We start from the raw sequence: 18,610 nt of genomic DNA on the forward strand, positions 1-18,610 counted from the left end.
GAAATGCTAATTTTTACCTGAATCCTTGGTTGTTAGGAGGCTGAATCATATCTAGTGGGCTCACACATCACAAGACCTTCAGTTTCTCTTGGTTTTAAGCACCTTATGCCAGATGAGTTTGACACAGCTACAAAAACAATCACAAGCCCCCAGTGCAGGTCATTTAACTAGAGCTCCTGTTATTTTTGTTATTTTTGCCTGAGAGAGGGGCTAGAGCTCAGTGAGGTGAAACAAACATGTTTAATTTTCACTGAAAGTGGTTGAGTTTGTAGACAGTGTCAGAAAATTTGGTTTCCACGTAACTTATGGAATGCTTGAAAACTGAAACAAAAAAATTTGTATTTGTAATTATTGATAGTTAACTAACAATGAGTACAGCACTCTCCAATGTAATGTGATGTATAAAAGGGAAAGGATTTTATTCATTGACCATTTTAAAGGATTTTATGAAATTTTCAATTTTAGTCTCTCACATAACCCTACACTTTAGTCTCTCACATAACCCTGCACTTTAGTCTCTCACATAACCCTGCACTTTAGTCTCTCACATAACCCTGCACTTTAGTCTCTCACTTTAGTTTACTTTGCTCCAAGTTCTGTTACTTACTACAGAAGTATCTGATGGCATTTTACCTTCATACAGTTAAAACAAATGCAACATGACACTGCACACATTTAATAGTATTTATAGTGACACCTGAACTTGTGGAGTGGTGTTGATTGTCTTTTGGTTCATAGATGTAAATGACCCAGTTTATTTAAAAAATTAAAATTAAATATGCAGCACACGAGCCTGTGCCACCCAAATTCTCCAATTAACCTACAAGCCCCATAGGTTTTGAAGAGTGGGAGGAAACTGGAGCACCCGGAAGAAACCCATGCAGTCATATGGGAAATGTACAAACTTACAGGATTTCTGACAGTGTAAATAGCATTGCACTAACTGCTACACTAATTTTGCTACATGAATTTTGTATTCTGCAACCATCTTCCATTCATTGGGCAACTTCTGCGAATTGCAAAGTTTATTCAATACATTTTCATGATACTATTCAAATAGATCTAATTAATAACTTAATAGACTAGTGCACTGCAAAATAACTTACTGGTATTTCCATTAGGTCTTATTCAATCTTCAACTCATTAGCTTATGTATGGTATCACTTGCCTTTTAGGTCAACTGTGTGGTAATATGCCATTATGTTGTGGAACCTTTCCCAGAGCACTTAGTAAAGGTTAAAATATTCTGAGGGATTCGTGCTGTGGTGCTCTCCTGGATGTTTGCTTCAAAAAAGAAAATGTGTGTTTCCTGAAATGTTAGTTGTCAGTTTCCAAAATACTGGAAGCACTTAATTTGTATCTCAGATTTGGAAAATAGAACCATCAAATATTTTAGAATTTGCTTTACCTTTTGTTGTTAATGGTACCTGAAACATTTAATGGGCAAAACGGAACCATTACTGAAATAAAGATTTAGTTTAAGGTCTATAGAAAGAACATCTGATTAACCAGATGGATTTTTCAGATACAAAGTGGGTATAATTATTATTAAACCTTCATGATAATTTTTCCAATCATGATCTTGAACTCTTCACTTTCTTCAGTGATGCAGTTGTTTCACATCCAGATGTGAATGACACCTTTACTATATTCCTAGTGAAATGTGAGTTAATTTCCAAGAATGGGTGTATGGCGGTATTCTGTTGTATTAACTATGCCACCTTAAGCTATCTTAGAGTCTTGTTTTCCTCATTGTTGCTTTTGCAGGCAAGATGTTCTCTAATATTGAAACATTTGGGCAGTATCCTCTGCAGGTGAATGGTTTTAATGACCTCCATGAGTGTCTGGAAGGAGCCATGGTGGTTGGAGAGATTGAGACTCTGTATTCGGATCAGTCTGTCCGATCTGGCCAAGAGGTGAGGATAAGATAAAAACAATAGATGCTCAACCCTAGTGGTATTGCAGTTATCCCTGGATGATAATCCACCTCCATGTGAAAAGAAAAAGCAACCAGTTAATCAAGGAAACCTCTCCAAAGGACTCTTTCTAGTTTTCATTGGCAAATGCAGGAAGATGCCAAGTTGTCTTAGAAATGAAACCAGAAATACAATACTGGGATATTTCAAGATCTGGATTTGATCGATACTCAAACTTTCTTTTTCTTCCCCACCACTACCATGCTCACCCCCTTGTATCCTGTATTTCTAGTACACTAACTGGACTATTAATTTCATTATTATGTTGAGGGACCTTGCCATGTGCAAAGTGAACATGAGGTTTGACTGCATGACAATCATAGTCCAGTTTTATTTAAGAGGGAAGATGAAACTCAGTACAAATGTACAAGCTTTTTTCTGCCTCAGCTTCAAGTTTAATCCATAAATCAGCAAGTTGCACCTTTAAGGTGTTCACACCAACATTATAGCCTCGTATAGCATAGTGCAGACACCTGCTCAACACTGATTGGCATTCTAGCCCAGTTTCATTTGCTTGCATTCACTTAATATCTTTCTAAATCGTTCCTGTGCCCTCCTATCTCTAAATGTTTTTTGAAAGTTGCAATTGCTCCCTCTACCATGGCTTCCTTAACCAGCTCATTCCAGATGCCCCCACATAAAAATCTTACCCCTCGCATCTCAAACCTACGCCCTCCAATTCGTGAACCAGTTAGTACTAATGCTCTCATGTATGTAGTTCTCTCTCTTTCTTTTCCAGAACTGGTTTACAAAACTGCCTCCTGTACTGACCTTTGAACTCTCTAGATTTGAATTCAATCAGTCCTTGGGAAGGCCAGAAAAAATTCATAAGAAACTGGAATTTCCTTGTATCATTTATATGGACAGGTGGGTTCAACTGGTGGTCAGTGGAAAGTATTGATGGAAGATTAATGACTGTTGAACATAATTTAAAATACTTTAGAAATCATGGAAGAACATCAATGAAAGGTCAGTTTGGTTTGTTTAACTCGGATACAGTAAAAAAAAAACCATTATTAGCTCAAATTTCTGCTGCCAGTGATGTACTTTATGAAATACAGGTATGATCATGTTATGCTAGATGCATTAAAAAGGGTGGGGTAGTGGTGTGGTGTGACTAAAAGATTGAAGTCTAGGAATAATTGAAATCTTTTGAATGAGGTTAACTCAGCTAATCTGATATCCTTAAAAACTCATCTGGTTCACTGATGTCATACTAAAAATGGGGTGTTCACTGTAGTTTAGTCTACATGTCCTTCAGAATGGAATAGCAATTTAATTATCTCAAGGTAATTAATGTAATGCTGCTGCAGCTTGGAAACTAATTTTTAAATAACTTTTTTACTATCAGGCCCAGTTATCTGTTCTCTCCTGTTAGTGTTTAAAGCAATTGAGGATTAAGCAAAACTTGGTTTTCAAGCTGTTAATATTGTTGTAAATTGGACAGGATGGGGGATTCACCACAAAGTGATCTGCAGTTTCTCTGGATCCACGTCAGGAACTTGTTAAATGTTTAGACACCAGGTAGATACTGACATTGTCTAGTAGGGCATGGTCTGCAGTTTCAAATACAATGACATGAAAGTACAAAACCCATGACCCATTTCCAATGTTAGTGTGATCTACGGAAGATAAAGCATTTGGAGGAATATGAATTGTAATCGTTTTGTATGCTGTGAAGTGTTGGTCACTTAGTAATGAAACTCTGCACGCACTGCGTTGTATGCACCTTTTGCTTGTGTGTCCATAGGTATCTGCACAAGAATAAGGAACTCACTCGCAGCAGGAGGGAAGAGGTGAAGAAGTTGAAAGAACAATCTACAATCCTCCAGCAACGACTGGAGAGGTTATTTTCTTAATTTTGTCATATTTTCTTACTACATATACTCTTTGACCTATTGCGTCTATGTTGGCTCTGTTCAATCCCATCAGTCATCCATTTTTTTTCCTGTAATATATTTTCTACCTTAATAGTGCCAACCCCACCCTGATTTTCCTACAAACTGGCTACACTGATTAACTCAGAGTGGTCAATTAACTTAATATCCTGCATGTTTCTGGAGTGTGGGAAGAAATTGGAGATTTGGGGAATCCTGTGTGACAACTAACTTTTGATTATTGAAGGCGAAGATAATGCAGTTTGAAATCAATGAGGAGAGGTTTATGTTAAGCATGAACAACCATATTGACCAGTTTGATTAATTTTTTTTGTTGTTGTAAACCCCATGTAATTCTATGCAAGTGTTTCCCATTATTCCTGTTCAATTTTTTTTTCCTTGCTGTGGTTTTTGTAGGTACATGAATTATGGGTCTGGTCCCAATCGGTTCCCCCTGGCGGATATGTTACAGTACGTCTTGGAGTTTGCCAGCACTAAGCCATCAAGCGTGCCCCCAACTGAAGACCCAACAATTGCACAGCCTCCAAAGCCGCATCCTGATGCTAATGTGACCTCGCCGATGTACATCAGGTAGTACAGTTTGGAATGCGAACATCAATTTGTAATAAGGCATGATGTAAGATAAACTTTGAGACCAGAGAGTTATCTAGTGTTAGCATTTTCAAGTTTGTAAAGTTACCCGAGCTCTAAAAGTACAGGATATAGACTGGGAAGAAAATAAATCATTTGCCCAGAGGCTGAATTTTGACAGTGTTCTTTTAATTTGTTCTCAGAATGTGAACGTCACCACATTTATTCCTGAACAACAGTTACCATTGAGAAAATAACAATGAATCTTCCTCCTGATCTGCTTCTGTCCTTATAATGCAAAATGCTGTTAGGTAGGCTGTGCCAAGATTTTGTCACAGAGCTGAAGTAACATCCGATTTCCCCTTCAGCTGGTCTGTGTAACTTGGGATATCTGGAGTTGGTGTTCTCACGTACTTGCTCTCTGTATCTTTCTCATCGGTGGAAGTCACAGGTTTGGGTGGTAAAATGCACCTTGTGGAAGTTGCACGTTAGGGGGGGCCACTGGGATTACTTTGTTCTGAATGCCATTGAACTTCTGGAGGGATGATACCACACCACGTCCATTTTGGATCTCTGTCATTGATTGTAGTTCCCTTTTAATTGTTTTAGTCTCTCAGGATTGACCACTGCTGAGCTCCCTGAAACTGCGAGCCCAACCAGCATGTCCCAGCTGCAACGTGCAACTTTACACAAGCCTTTCACCCAGACCAAGCCTCCCATGGAAATGCCTGCACACCCTGCACCCCGACACATTACAGTGGAAGAGCTTTCCTTCCTGGAGAGTTGTCTGCAGCGCTGGAGGGCAGAAGTGGAACTTGATATTGTAGGTAAGCATGAAAGATGTATGTGTGTAATGCAGAAATCTCTGAATCCTCGAGGAAGAAATAGTGTGTTAAATGCTGAGCATTAGATATAATTGAACTTGTGGGTTAGAGTCTCATCTCTCCCAATCTTCTTAATTTGCTTGTACTTCCATTTAAGATCTGAAGAACAGGATCGCACAGATCAAACACTCTATTGAACAGATATACACGGACAGATTAATGTGTCAGGTAAAATCAACATTTGTTTCTCTTGACAATCAGAAGCTTGAGTGTGTGTAACAGAAGAACAAGGCCATGGAAAATATGTAGGTTCAGTTCAACTTCTGGGTTGGTGCGCACTGTACCTATCTCAAATGACCCAAAGTTAATCTTTACTGATGCTGCTGATCTTAACTGAGCCTTAGAGGCCCTGCAGTCCTGTCACAATCATGACCAAGTGGTGATGATGAGAAAGAAGAGCAAGTGGGAAGAGAAGGAGGTTTAATGCTACCCAGGCCAAAAATGAGACCATTGTCAGCCAGCAATATCTGTTGCCTCGACGTGACGTCAGGAAGTAGCACCACAAGGGTCACAAATCCTGACAACATCCCAGTTGTTGTGTTTCAGAACCAACTGTAGCTCTGGGTCAGCTGTATTATGTTGAATGAGTTTTTTAGAGCAGCCATTCTCAACAGGGGCCATATGCTGTCCCCTACCCCTCCCCTGGACCACAGCATATTTAACGGGAACCTTGGACTGAAATCATGAAATAATTTTTATGAAATCATAAAATAACTTTTATGTAGTCTGTTGGAGAGAAATATGGAAGAAACCAAGACCTGGTGTTTCACAGGGAAGGGCTTCATAATTATTGAACAAAGTTCTGGGGGCTTGACCTTAAAAAGTTGGAGAATTGCTGATCTGGACTGTTAATTGTTGAACTGAGCAAGTCCTCTTCAATTGGTTTGACGCATCTTTGTCTGCCAACTAGGTTCCTTATCAGCTTCATGCGGTACTTGTGCATGAAGGTCAGGCTTCAGCTGGCCATTATTGGGCTTACATTTATGACCACACCAAGAACATCTGGCTAAAATACAATGATGTCTCAGTGTCAATGTCATCATGGGAAGAGCTACAGAGAGATTCTTATGGAGGATCTCGGAATGCTAGTGCATATTGCCTGATGTATATCAATGATAATTTACCCGAACTCATTGCAGGTAAAGAATAAACCCTTGCACATGTTTTTGCTGCTGATGTTTGGTAAGAATGCAGTACAGGTACACAATCCTTTATCCAGACATCTAAAAGCTCCAAAATACAGCAAGTGGGGAGAGACCGGCGGTGCGAGTCAGGCAGATGAGGGGGAGAGACCGGCGGTGCGAGTTGGGAGGGCGGGAGGCCAGCAGCGCGAGTCGGACGGGATGGGGGAGACCAGCCACGCAAATCGGGCAGGCGAGAGGGTGGGGGAGCCGACAGCGCGAGTTGGGAGGGCGAGGGGAGGGGGCAGTCTGGCAGCGTGAGTCGGGAGGGTGTGGGGGGGGAGACCGGCAGCTCGAGTTGGGACGGGTGAGGGCGGGGGGGGAGATTGCAGCGCGGCTGGAAGGGGGTGGGGGTGGATATGGCAGCTTGATTCAGGTGGGTTTAAATCTGGCTTTCCAAAATTCGGGACACATTGTTCCCCAAGAGTTCCGGATAAAGGATTGTGTACCTGTACCTATCTCAGATACTTGATAACTGTAATTTTATGGCTGCAGAAAAGCACATATAAATGTCCAAGGAACTTAGCCGGTCTCGCAGAGTCGATGGGAGGTAAAGATATATATTACCCATGTTTTGAGCCTGATCCCTTCTTCAAGGAATAAGTGAAAAACAGGAAGATGTCAGATGCTGCAAAGCTACCTGAATTTCTCTAGCCTTTCTGAGTTTTTAACTACAATCATTGCATCCGCAGACTGTGGTGTCTCACTGTAGAGCTGTAGCTCAATTTATATTGAATTCCATTCTGGCAAACTTCAATGCTTTATGTTCTCATTATCCATGAGGAATCGTGGAATGGGCTTCCCACGAGTAACAAACCAGAAGGCTGCTGGCAGTGAACCCTCCCTGAATATAATAACATGCAACTTTCAGCTTAGGTTTCAGTATGTCCTGCCTGCTTTGGATCCTGCCTCTGGCCATCTATCCCATCCATGCACCGAAACCCAGCCCTTTCCTGTGACCTCCTCCCCCACCACCACCCTATGCCCAAATCATGTTCTTGACTGACCACATACTGTTTCCCAATCCAACCTTTTTTTGTTGCCTTCAGAGTGAGTTTGAAGTGCAGCCTTGGCAGCCTAGTACTCAAATGGCAGAAGTGAGTCTGTGGATAAAGAGGTTGTGATGTATCAAAATACTCATTCCATTCTTAAACAGATTCTTCCTATCTGTTCATTCCAGCCTTTCAGCACTTTAATTCTGACAGCTTCCATATCATCAATTTTCATTAACTACGCATTTGGCTCTTCAATCTTGGGAATTTAACTGTCTGTTTCTCCATTGCTCATTCTATTTAGGCTGCTTTTTAAAAACTAACTTCATGGACATTCTTCTGATAACTCCACGTCAATTTTTGACTGATAATGACAAGATGTTTTACCACATTAAAGGCGCAATGCGAGTGCAAGTTCAGATCAAATACTATTTATTGTCGTGTAATGAAACAGAAATGTAATATTACATGAAATTGCCTTTAGTCTGCTGTAAGTTAGCCAAAGATTTACAATTGGCATTGCCTAGTGCCCCTATAGTCAGAGAAGGATAGAAAGAGAAGCAAAAGAGAGTCTCCCCAGAATCACTGAGTTGTGGTCATTTCACAGAGAGCCTTTGGACTATTTCATATCCGAGATCTTCAGTGTTTGAGTTGGCATTTAATTCAGCAATAAAAGTAGGAACTAGTTTTGATCTGAAATAATATCATCCTGATAAACCTAGCTCCAATGAGCTTGCTGTAGATTCTTTGTAAAATTAGTAGTACAGGGAATTTCTAATCTCTTTCCCATTGGCAAAGACCACAAAAGCATTGCTTCTCACTAAAATAGAAGTAAAGTAGAAATACTCAGCATGTCCAGCAGCATCTGAGATCATTGAAGAGGAGTAGGTGGTTTGAATCTGTTTGGCTGGGGAAAATCAGATAATCAAGTAGAGAAAAATACAACTCTTTGAAACAGTTTATTAAAACCTAACTAAATGGTACAAATAATACAGTAAAACACCTTCAGTATCTGGAATTCCAGCAACTGGCAAAAAAGAAACTGAGGAAATTAAATAAAAAAAATTTAAGATAAATAAGATTAAAATAATAGGTAAAATACGCAGGTTTAAAATTGTAAATGTTGTGTCAAGATGGGAGCAAATATTCAGCCAACAGAATGGCTTGGTCGTGCTTTACTCATAGCAGCTGTGAGAATAAAGTTGCGTTTGAATAAAATGGCTTCTCCCAGGATGAAGAGCTGGTTGATGCTGCTCGCCATTGGAGTGACTTAAAAGTGTCTCCTTATCCCTTCTTATAAGAGTTGTCCTGGTCAGAGGCTTTATCTGTAAACTTGTTTGGGAGGGGTGTCTTATCTATAATGTTATTGTTCATCCTTTGGACAGCTCCCTGGAGGAGCAGGAACCTGCCAATGCAGCGACGGTTAAATGTTTTGAAAGAATGTGACTGAAAATAAAGTGAAATGCTCTGAGGTTTATTTATCCCTGAAAGTGAAGTTCACTCAGTAGCATTTTTTTCTTGTATCTTTTAAACTGTTTATTCTTAATGAAGGTGTATTAGTTAGGCATTGTAACAGTAAGTCTCGAGCAATTGGAAAATAAACTTAGCCAGCATATACCAATCCCCCCATAGGTGCCAGAAATCAGGAGTTTTTACTGTATCATATAATACCATGCTACTTGAAATAATATTGAAAACAATACACCCCTAAAAACAGCTGCTGGCTTCTCTCCACAGCTGGTCATCCCAGTTACCTTGCAAATTACCATTTTAACTCTAAACACGACTTCCTCTCCAATTCTGGATGATATTTCGGGGCTCACCTTGCTGAACATTCAAGTTAACTCCTCCTCTTCCTCCTTGCAGAGTCTCTGATTGCACATTAACTCTTAACTGCAGCTGCTTCTGTTTTTAAGCATGTTATTTCTAGTCCAACAGTGACACCAGAGATAAGATTGGTTAACATAAGCTTGTAGTATTCCATTTTCCTTTGCAGGAAAGTTTTTTTTTGTCAAACCATTAGCACAGCAAAGATGCTTTATTGAAAAAAATTGTTTTTGAGTTCATTAGCAATCTAAAGCTTGTTAACGTTTCCACAAATACTAGCAGCTGAAAATGCATACGAGGACAAAGCCAGATACACTGTAGTTAACTTGTTACTTGTACAGTGGCTTGGTTACTTGCGTGACATTGTCGCATAGCTCAATCCAGACTCAAAAGTTTGTCTATTAAATAAACAAATACTGAAGGATTTCCTTTTCAGTTTATAATGCCTTTGAAAGGTTCATGTGTGGCATTGGGCCACACAGCACCTTAGGATTAGAATATGCCGACTGTTTGGTTAATATTTCAGTTCAGTATGAGTTATGCAATCTTGCTACAGGCATCTGATCAAGAAGCAAGTGATGGCATCAAGCCAACCAGGTGTGAATGAATGGATCTCCTTCTTTAAATTGACCCAAAGAGCATTATTGACTTGTTTATTGTCACATTTTCACTTTACCAAGTCCTTCTGTGAAGCAGTCTAGCAAGTCAACATTTATACAACCATACAAGCTAGAAGGGCAAGTGGGGAATTACAGAGCAAAGAGTTACAATGGAAAAGATAATTTAGTACGTGGCAAGGGCAGCGTGAGAGCACTGTTGTGGCATCCATTCAGAGAGGGTCCGTCACCTCTCCTGAAGTCTGTAAGCAGCTCCTTCATCCTATTGCTGTTGAGGGGGTACTCATTATTTTAGCACCACGTCACCAGGCTATCAATCAAAAATGACATTTGGGATGTGCTCGCTTTCAATGTGGCAGCAACATTTATTGATGGTGTGTTAATTAAATTGTCTTAAAGATGAGTGAAACAGCGGCAAATAAAGTGTGTGCAGATTTCCTGAGCGGGGTATTCTTTGTGATGTGCTTATTGAGATAAAAATGTTTTCCAATTCTTCAATGTGATTTTTGATAAAACCCATCATTTTTCAGAGGACACGGATGTGGAAACTGGTCAGATTTTGAGATCTATCCATGCTCTTCCACCTGAACTTGTGGAGTATGTTTGTAAAGACAATCGGCATTTCATGCAAGAACTAGAAGAGTGGAATGACGAGCAGGCCCGAAAAATCCCACAGAAGGAACTGGTCCCATTGGTACAGGTTCAGGAGCCAGCACACAATGCTCCAGAAGGTATTTGTTTTGATTAGGAATTGGCTTGTGAGGTGAGGGTCTACGCTGCAGACCTAATCGGTGTCCAGTTCTGAGTACAGTACATCAGAGGAGCAGGCTCTTCAATCCACAAACTCTGTGTTGAACACGTTGCCCAATAAAGGGCAGGATTAGCCAAAATATTACCAAATATGAGACACTTTGATGCTGTGCAGGGAAAGCTTTCATAGATTGGAATGGGAATGCCCTCAATGGCAGTTTGGATTGTAAACACAAATTTGAGGTAATTGAATGGAAACTCAACGAACTGGAGATTTTTAAATGCAAGTTATAATCTTCAGTATAAATTTACATTTTATTTACAACATAGTAAAAGCTGATTCTAGCCATTTAAACCCACGCCGCTAAATTAACCTGCAACCCATACATTTTGTCAGGGTGGGAGGAAACTGGAGCACCTGGAAGAAACACATGATGTAGAAGTGATGTGAATAAATGTGTGAAGGAAGAAAGTGTCAGGATTATACAGAAAGGGCACATTCATGGGATGATTGAAACGTGAAAGTCTGCAGGCATTGTGCTCAATGATATATTGCTGACATTTTGGGCCTGAGCCCTTCTTCAAGGAAGAAGCAGAAATGTTGCTCAAAAGAGAGAGTGTTCTCAAGAATTGTTGTATAGGCTTGAATAGTACCCTTGAGTCTTTTTTAAGATGTTGGAAGCTTGTGACAATACAAACAAACATTTTCTGCAAACTTGCTGAAAATCTGAAATACGTGCAGAATATTCTGAAAATGTAGAAGAGGTAAATGAACATTTGCAGGATCTCAAGCAAAGCAAGGTGCCTCAGAGGACACCCTTGTGAGAAGAAAATAGGACAGGTGGTTAAAACTCAATTTAAGAGGTGGTTAAAGAGGGAGGCACGATTAGTGTCACAGTTAGTGCAATGCTATTACAGCGTCAGTGACTCAGGTTTGTGTGGTTTCTTCTGGGTGCTCCGGTTTCCTCCCACCCATTAAAAATGTACGGGTCTTGTCGGTTAATTGGGGTATTGGGGTGCCAAGGGCTCATGAGCCGGAAGGGTTTGTCACCATGCTGTATGTCTGCATTTAAAAATTTAAATAAAAAAATTTAAACCATCAAAGTGGGGGAGATGATGAGGTGTAGAGAAGATAATGGTGGGAACTCCAGAGTTTGAAATGTACTGTATGTGGTTGGTATTTCCTCCAATTGAGAGATGAAAATGTTAGAATGTGTGAGAAAATTGTAAGAGCACATGGTTATTGGTGGGACCAAATGAGGAATGAGATGGGTGGAGCAATACTTTTAGCCTCAGAAAGTACATCAAAGATTTTGGAAACGAACAGGTGAATGCACTGTGTACATATTAGTAACCTTGTTAAATTGACCATATTTTGATTAAAGATGTCCTGTGCAATTACAGTGTTCCAAAACTGTTACAGATAACTTAAGAATACAAGTTAAAAGTTTCAAACAATTTTATTAAAATTGTTAAGCTCTCATTTGACAGATCTGTCTTAGCTGATGATTGCAGTGTGAAGACTGGCAGGTCAAGTTCAGGTTTTGCCCTTCGTCCTACAGAACAGACCTTGTCCAGCCAGCAGAGTACATGCTCTGCCTCTGCCAAGCATGCTGTGATGGTAAAGGATCAGACTGCCCAGGCCATTGAGAAAGCTGCAAATTCATATGAGAATGTTGGTGCTGAAGCTGCACTGAAGGAGGTGAGAACACCAGAGATGGATGCAATCATTTCTGACATCATGCTATTGTAGAGGTTTTAGCACAGGAGAAAGACCTCTGGTTCAGTGTTAGGCAATTTACCTGGGAGCATGTCTGCAACGTTGAGTCATTGAATCAAATTTCAATGTGTTTGTTTCTTGATTTGGAATTATAAGGAGATGCAGCACAGAAAATGGCCCTCAAGCTCACTGAGTCAGTGCCAACCATCAACCACCCAATTACACAAATCTTACCCTGACCCATTCTCCACCACCTCCTCCTTCCAATTCTACCACTTTGCCCTCATACATGGGGCAATTTATAGTGACCAATTAACCTACCAACCCATACACCTGTGAGGTGTGGGTGGAAACTGGTACACCTGAAGGGAATGCAGCCTGCCACCGTGACCACCTGCAAACTTCAAAAGGACAGCTCCAGATGTCATTGTTGAATCCTGGTCACTGTAGCTGCAAGGCCACAGCTTTAATCTCAAACAGTTGCATATTCAGAATAATTCAGTTTGTGTTGGGAATCTCATATTTTCAATAGTGTACAATGAAGCAGAAACCTGAATTTGTTTGTGAACATCAGCCCACTCAACTACCACAATTATTGTGAAATCAAAGTGCTGGAGGAACCATATTTATTGCTAAAGTTTTGGTTCCACAGAATTGTTTTGTCTCCTAGCCATGAATCTTTCTTGAATTGCAAGAACACAAGAATGTCTTGTGAAGAACGGTTGGGCGAGGTAGGGCTTTTCTCTTTGGAGTGACAAAGAATAAGAGATGACTTAATAGAGGTGTTTAACATTGTGTGGTCTGCATAAAGGGAACAGCAGCATCTTTTTCCCCAGGACAGTAATGACTAGGTAAAAGCAGGAAAGTTCATGGGAGATGTCAGAGTACCTGGAATGCATTGCTATGGCGATGGTAGAGGTTGATACAATAGGGACATTTAAAGGATTCTTTGATAGGCACTTGGATGTAAAAAAAATGGAGGGTTGTAGACTGACGGAGGGAAGGGTTAGATTGCTCGTGGAGTAGGTTTATATGGAGCACAACATCTTGGGTTGAATGGCCCATTACTGTGCTGTACTTTTCTATGTCAGTTAAGGAAATTAATACACCTCTGGCAAGGATAATAGTACATTCCATTTTCACTCTACATAGCTATATGGATGAAAGTACTCTAGTTGGTTGCTTCTTTATTGAATTAGATCGTGGCACTTCAACACAATTTAATTACCTTGGTTTCTTATAACCTGAATTATTTTTATATTAAAGCTGTTCAATTTGCAAACTGCAATTGACTCAGTGTGTAATGGTCTTTGGGAAGAGAGACTTCAGGGTTTCTATTGCCCTCATGCGAATTAGGAAGTGAAGGCAAGTCGCTTATCACTCTTATACATCCATAAATTCTCTGCCATTACTTAAATATCCTCTCTTGCAACACCTTTTTTACTTTTATTTGATAAATTGCTTTCTGGTTTTTCTCCTATGCAGCCAAGTTCTGATTTTGAAATTCTACTTGATTATTCTTCCATCATAGAAAAGTTTAAAGAATTCAATAGAATAAATTTATTTCCAAAAACCTTAATTAAATAATACCATAAATGCACTATTTGAGTTTATGAAAGTACAGGATGGTTCTGAAGAATGTATGTTGCACCATCCCCAACTCTGATATATTGTTTGAATGCTATGATATATTGTTTGAATGCTACAGTGCCTGAAATGAAATACAGTTATTCCCTGACATGCGTCTTGCGTCCATCTGCACATAACAACTGAATTTTAAAAAATATATATAAAATTTATGCAGTTTATGTTGTATTTGACAAATTATAATAGGGATACAGGACATGTAAGAGCCAAAATGTGCGTACTTACTTTGTTAGTCAGCGTCACAGGGTCTATAGGGTAGATGCAGCCATCTTGATTCCTGTGCTCATGCATGAGTTTTTGGTTGGCGGATGCACTGTGGGTTCGTGTATTGGAGTTCGGTTGCCACACGCATGAGAGTTAAGGATATGAATTCATTATGATCAGTACACTTAACTCTCACACTCAACCAAACTCTAATGCGCAAACCTGCTGTGCCCAGCCTATGGACCCTGGGACACCGACGAGCAAAATAAGTATGCACATTTTGGTCTGACGTGCCTGTATCCCTGTTATAGTTTGTCAATTACAACACTTGATTAAAAAGTTTACTTTAAGACGTCGGTACTCCACTCAAACGGGCAAAATTTTGTCCGAGATATGATCAATTCTTCAGTCTCAATTACTGTCGTAAGTCAGGGAGTACCTGTACTGCACTGTAGAATGTGTCTCACCAATATACTGTACAACTTTCTTACTTCTCTTTAAACAAGAATTCTCAATTGCGTGTTGCTCCTGTTTTATAGTGAATTGTGCACTTCCACACTGTAATGGTGATGCTTTCATCGAGAAATAGTTTGTCCTTTCAATGAATTATTTTGTAAAGAAAATGTCCATGGTATCAGTCTATTAAGAAAGGTGTTGGACAAAGTTATTTTGTCAAGTAATGTATAATTTACACAGTGCAGAGTTAGATTTAAATGCAAATCTTCAGATCCTATACCTCCTCCTACTTGATACCCTTGCACACTTGCCTTGATTATCATTCTTGCCTTTCTCTGTCCTTTTTCCCCTCCCCTTTTCTTTCACTCTCTGCTCTTTCTCCATCTGTACTGAGGTAGCCAGAAAAAGTCCAGGAGACCAAGGAAGCTAAAGAGAAGCTTGAACCTGAACAAGAGCATGAACTAGAATCAGGGGCGGTCAGTGAACAGGAGCAGAAATTTGAGAGCATTGGAACCCAGATATCAGAGGTGGATATTCCAACTGTTGGAAAGGTTCAGGTTCGCCATGATGCTGATGGCTACAATGAGGAGGTACCCAGTCAATTGAAGATTAAGCAATATTAATGTGCTTGCCTGCTGAAATTAATACATTGCAGATATAATCCATTGTTTTTCATCTAGAAAATCTGGCTAAAAGAGCTTATTTGATCTTGTTAATGTTGCAATTTTAATGACTGACAGAACAGTATAGCAGATTATGTAACATGATGCAAATGAATCCAGTGAAATTGGCTCATCCAAGGTGTCTCACAGAAGATTGCTCCAGTATCAGTTTAGGATTTGCACTCCAAGACTAATCTGTGCTGGCGTAAGCATATCACTATGAAGGCAACTGCTTCATACAGCTGCTCTCATTGGGTGATATAGGTGAGCCCAAAAAATTAAGTGTCAAAGGCTTTCAACAGTAATTTTTAAAAACAAATGAGATTACTAGAAAATGTGAAAAATTGTGAATAGAGATTCCCTCTCTATTCTTGATGCATATCTTTACTACACTCATCATGTAATGTTTCCCATTAATTGTTATACATTGACCTTGGGACCAACCTTTTTTGACAGCACTATTTCTTGCTGATCTTCAGTATTGTAGAAAGAAAATTTTGAATTTTTCTCACTGTCCAGTTTCTTCCAATTCCCCGCCCTTATCGAGTATCAAGATTGTAGGCATTCTGGATAGAATTCACATGTTGCCAAGGGATGATAAATGGAGATCTGAGACTCATGCAAGATCTGGCATATTCTTACCAAATCCTTCAGAGTGCCATGATTTTGATCTAGAAATAATATGACCTTGTCAGTATTAAAGCTTGGCTTAAAAATCAAGGGGTGAAAATACTCAGCAGGTCAGACAGTTCCTGTGGCAAGTAAAACCGAATTAATGCTTCCAAGTTGATTCTTCTTGGATGGTGTGTTGCCTCCCTGGTGCCAGAGTTCAGGATTATTTTGAACAAATACAGAACATTTTGAGAGGAGAGAGTGAACAGCCAGAGATTGTGATCCACATTGATACCAATGACATAGGTCGGAAGGGAACTGTGGACCTGCAAAATTATTTCAGGGAACTAGGCAACTCAATATTTCTGGGTTTTATTGCTTTAGATGGGATAGAGAGGGAGGTTAAAGAGATGCATTATGAATTGGGGGAGAGTGTCACAGCTGCACTCAGAGAATACATAGTAGAGGGCTCATTCACTGGGACAGCGTGGGTAGGGATCAAAAAATAAGAAAAGGACAATCACTCTCCTCCCAATGGCTGTTATGAGGTAAAGAAACAGATGTACGGATTAAGGAAAGGTGTAAAAGCAACAGGATTGTCATACTGGGAAACTTAATTTCCCCAATATTGACTTGGATGTCCTTGTGCCAGAGGCTGATATGGGAATTAGAATTTGGTAATGTGTCCAGTAAGGTTTATTGAAGCAGCATGTAAATAGCCCAACATGGGAAGGGGGCCATACTAGAGCTTGTACTGATAAATTAGCCCCTCTCGTGGAAAAATATTAAATTGGGGAACATTAGGCAGGAACTCAGCGGAGATGATTGGGTGTAGCTGTTAGCAGGCAAGTCTATAACATGGGAGTTGTTTAAAGACCAATAATGAGTCCAGTAAGAAGGAAGAACAGGGATGGCATGGAAAATGAAGTGTTGGTGACAAAAGGTTATGTATTGAGCCAAATGGAAAAAAGAGTTGCAGGAAAGATCTCAAGCAGGGCATTATGAAGGCCAAAAATGGGCAATGAGTTATCCTTGATGAGCAGGATTAAAGAGAATCCCAGGCATTTTGTCCTTGCGTTTTGTTTTTAAAAAAGAGAATGACAAGGAAAAGTATAGGACCTCTCGAGCAAAGACAATTTGTATTTGGAGTCAAGAAGTGGCAAGGTACTAAGTAAATACATCAGTACTCGCCAAATAGAAGGACATGGTGGACAGGACAGCAATAGGGAGCATAGTGTGGAGAATGCTAATGTTTTAAGGCATTATTGAAATCAAGAAAGAGTTGATGCTAAATCTTTTGAAGAGCATTAAAATGGATGTGGTCTTACCAATCTCTTGTACAATTGCCACATTATGTCCCAGCTCCTGCACTCAATGTTCCAGCTAATGAAGGAACGTGTGTCAATAAACCTTTTCAGCATTCTGTCCACCTGCGTTGCCACTTTCAAGGAACTATATAGTTGTATATCTCAGTTCTCTGTTCTACAATTCTTTCCGGAACCCAACCATTTACTGTGCATATCCGGCCTAGTTCAACCTACCAAAATGTAACACATCATACTTGTCTAAGTTAAATTCCATCTGCCATTTCTTGGCCCACTTTCTGAATTCATTTGGATCATGTTATAATCTCAGGTAGCCTTTACTGTCCAATATACCACAGATTTTGGTGTCATTCATTAACTTGTTAACCTTGCAAACTAGATTATGATTCAAATTCTAAATATAGATGAAAAGCAACAGTGGACTGTGTTAAACAGGAAAGTCTGTAGGTGCTGTGATTGTTATGTAATACCCAAAAGTGTATTGGACTTGGTACTTATCCCTGCAGCTCCACTACCACTATATGACTTGGCCATCAATTCAATTCTATATCAAAATGACCAGCTCATCCTGGATGCCATGTGAACTAATCTGATAGATTAGCTGACCTTGTGGGACCTAGTCAAAGGGCATGTGAAAATCCATCAGCACCACTTCAAAAAAAATTAAATCAAACCATATGCCTTTCTTACTTTATTTGTCTATATATAGGCAAACTATAATTGCTCTTGTTATCTATTCCCACAAATAACTTTACCTTTTAAACAAATATCATGCAATGTTTAATATTTCATTTGTATTTCATGTTAAATATTTCATTCGTATCATAAATGGGAAGTGATTGCAGCATGCAGAAGGACTTGGGAGGGAAAATGTTGGTTTGCAGTTGCACCAAGCTATCAAGAATGCAAACAGAATGTTGCCCTTCATTGCTAGAGAGATTGAAATTAGGAGCAGGGAGGTTATCCTGCAACTGTACAAGGTACTGGTGAGGCCACATCTGGAGTACTGTGTGCAGTCTGGTTGTTTTACTTGAGGAAATATGTACTGGCTTTGGAGGCGATGCAGAGGAGGTTCACGAAATTGATTCCAGAGATGAGGGACTTAGTCTATGAGGAGAGATTGATTCGTCTGGGACTGTACTCACTGGAATTTATAAGAATGAGAGGGCATCTTCTAGAAATGTTTTAAGTGATGAAAGTTATAGAGATAGATAAGTTGATTCCATTGGTAGGGGAGACTAGAACTAGGACATAAACTGGAATTTCAGGGTAGTAGATTTAGGATGGAG

At 39.8% G+C, this 18,610-nt stretch overlaps 1 protein-coding gene across 8 annotated transcripts in view; it reads left to right on the plus strand.

Moving 5' to 3' along the window:
* usp28 (ubiquitin specific peptidase 28) overlaps positions 1-18,610 on the plus strand; it is a 93,907-nt gene that overhangs the window by 62,892 nt on the left and 12,405 nt on the right. For 5 of the 8 annotated variants that reach the window (XR_011343369.1, XM_069894830.1, XM_069894833.1 and 2 more), the window contains 10 exons: positions 1,768-1,916; positions 2,716-2,843; positions 3,727-3,822; positions 4,271-4,444; positions 5,054-5,271; positions 5,426-5,496; positions 6,239-6,467; positions 10,476-10,676; positions 12,258-12,397; positions 15,121-15,312. Coding sequence is in view for 7 of the 8 variants with exons in the window: in XM_069894830.1 (XP_069750931.1) it covers positions 1,768-1,916; positions 2,716-2,843; positions 3,727-3,822; positions 4,271-4,444; positions 5,054-5,271; positions 5,426-5,496; positions 6,239-6,467; positions 10,476-10,676; positions 12,258-12,397; positions 15,121-15,312 (1,598 nt within the window). In the remaining variant the exon portion in view is untranslated. The remainder of the gene's footprint in view (positions 1-1,767; positions 1,917-2,715; positions 2,844-3,726; positions 3,823-4,270; positions 4,445-5,053; positions 5,272-5,425; positions 5,497-6,238; positions 6,468-10,475; positions 10,677-12,257; positions 12,398-15,120; positions 15,313-18,610) is intronic. The other 3 variants (XM_069894835.1, XM_069894836.1, XM_069894834.1) reach the window with 2 other exon arrangements.

The sequence above is a fragment of the Narcine bancroftii genome, chromosome 8 (assembly GCF_036971445.1).
Source record: "Narcine bancroftii isolate sNarBan1 chromosome 8, sNarBan1.hap1, whole genome shotgun sequence".
Classification (NCBI taxonomy): Eukaryota; Metazoa; Chordata; class Chondrichthyes; order Torpediniformes; family Narcinidae; genus Narcine; species Narcine bancroftii.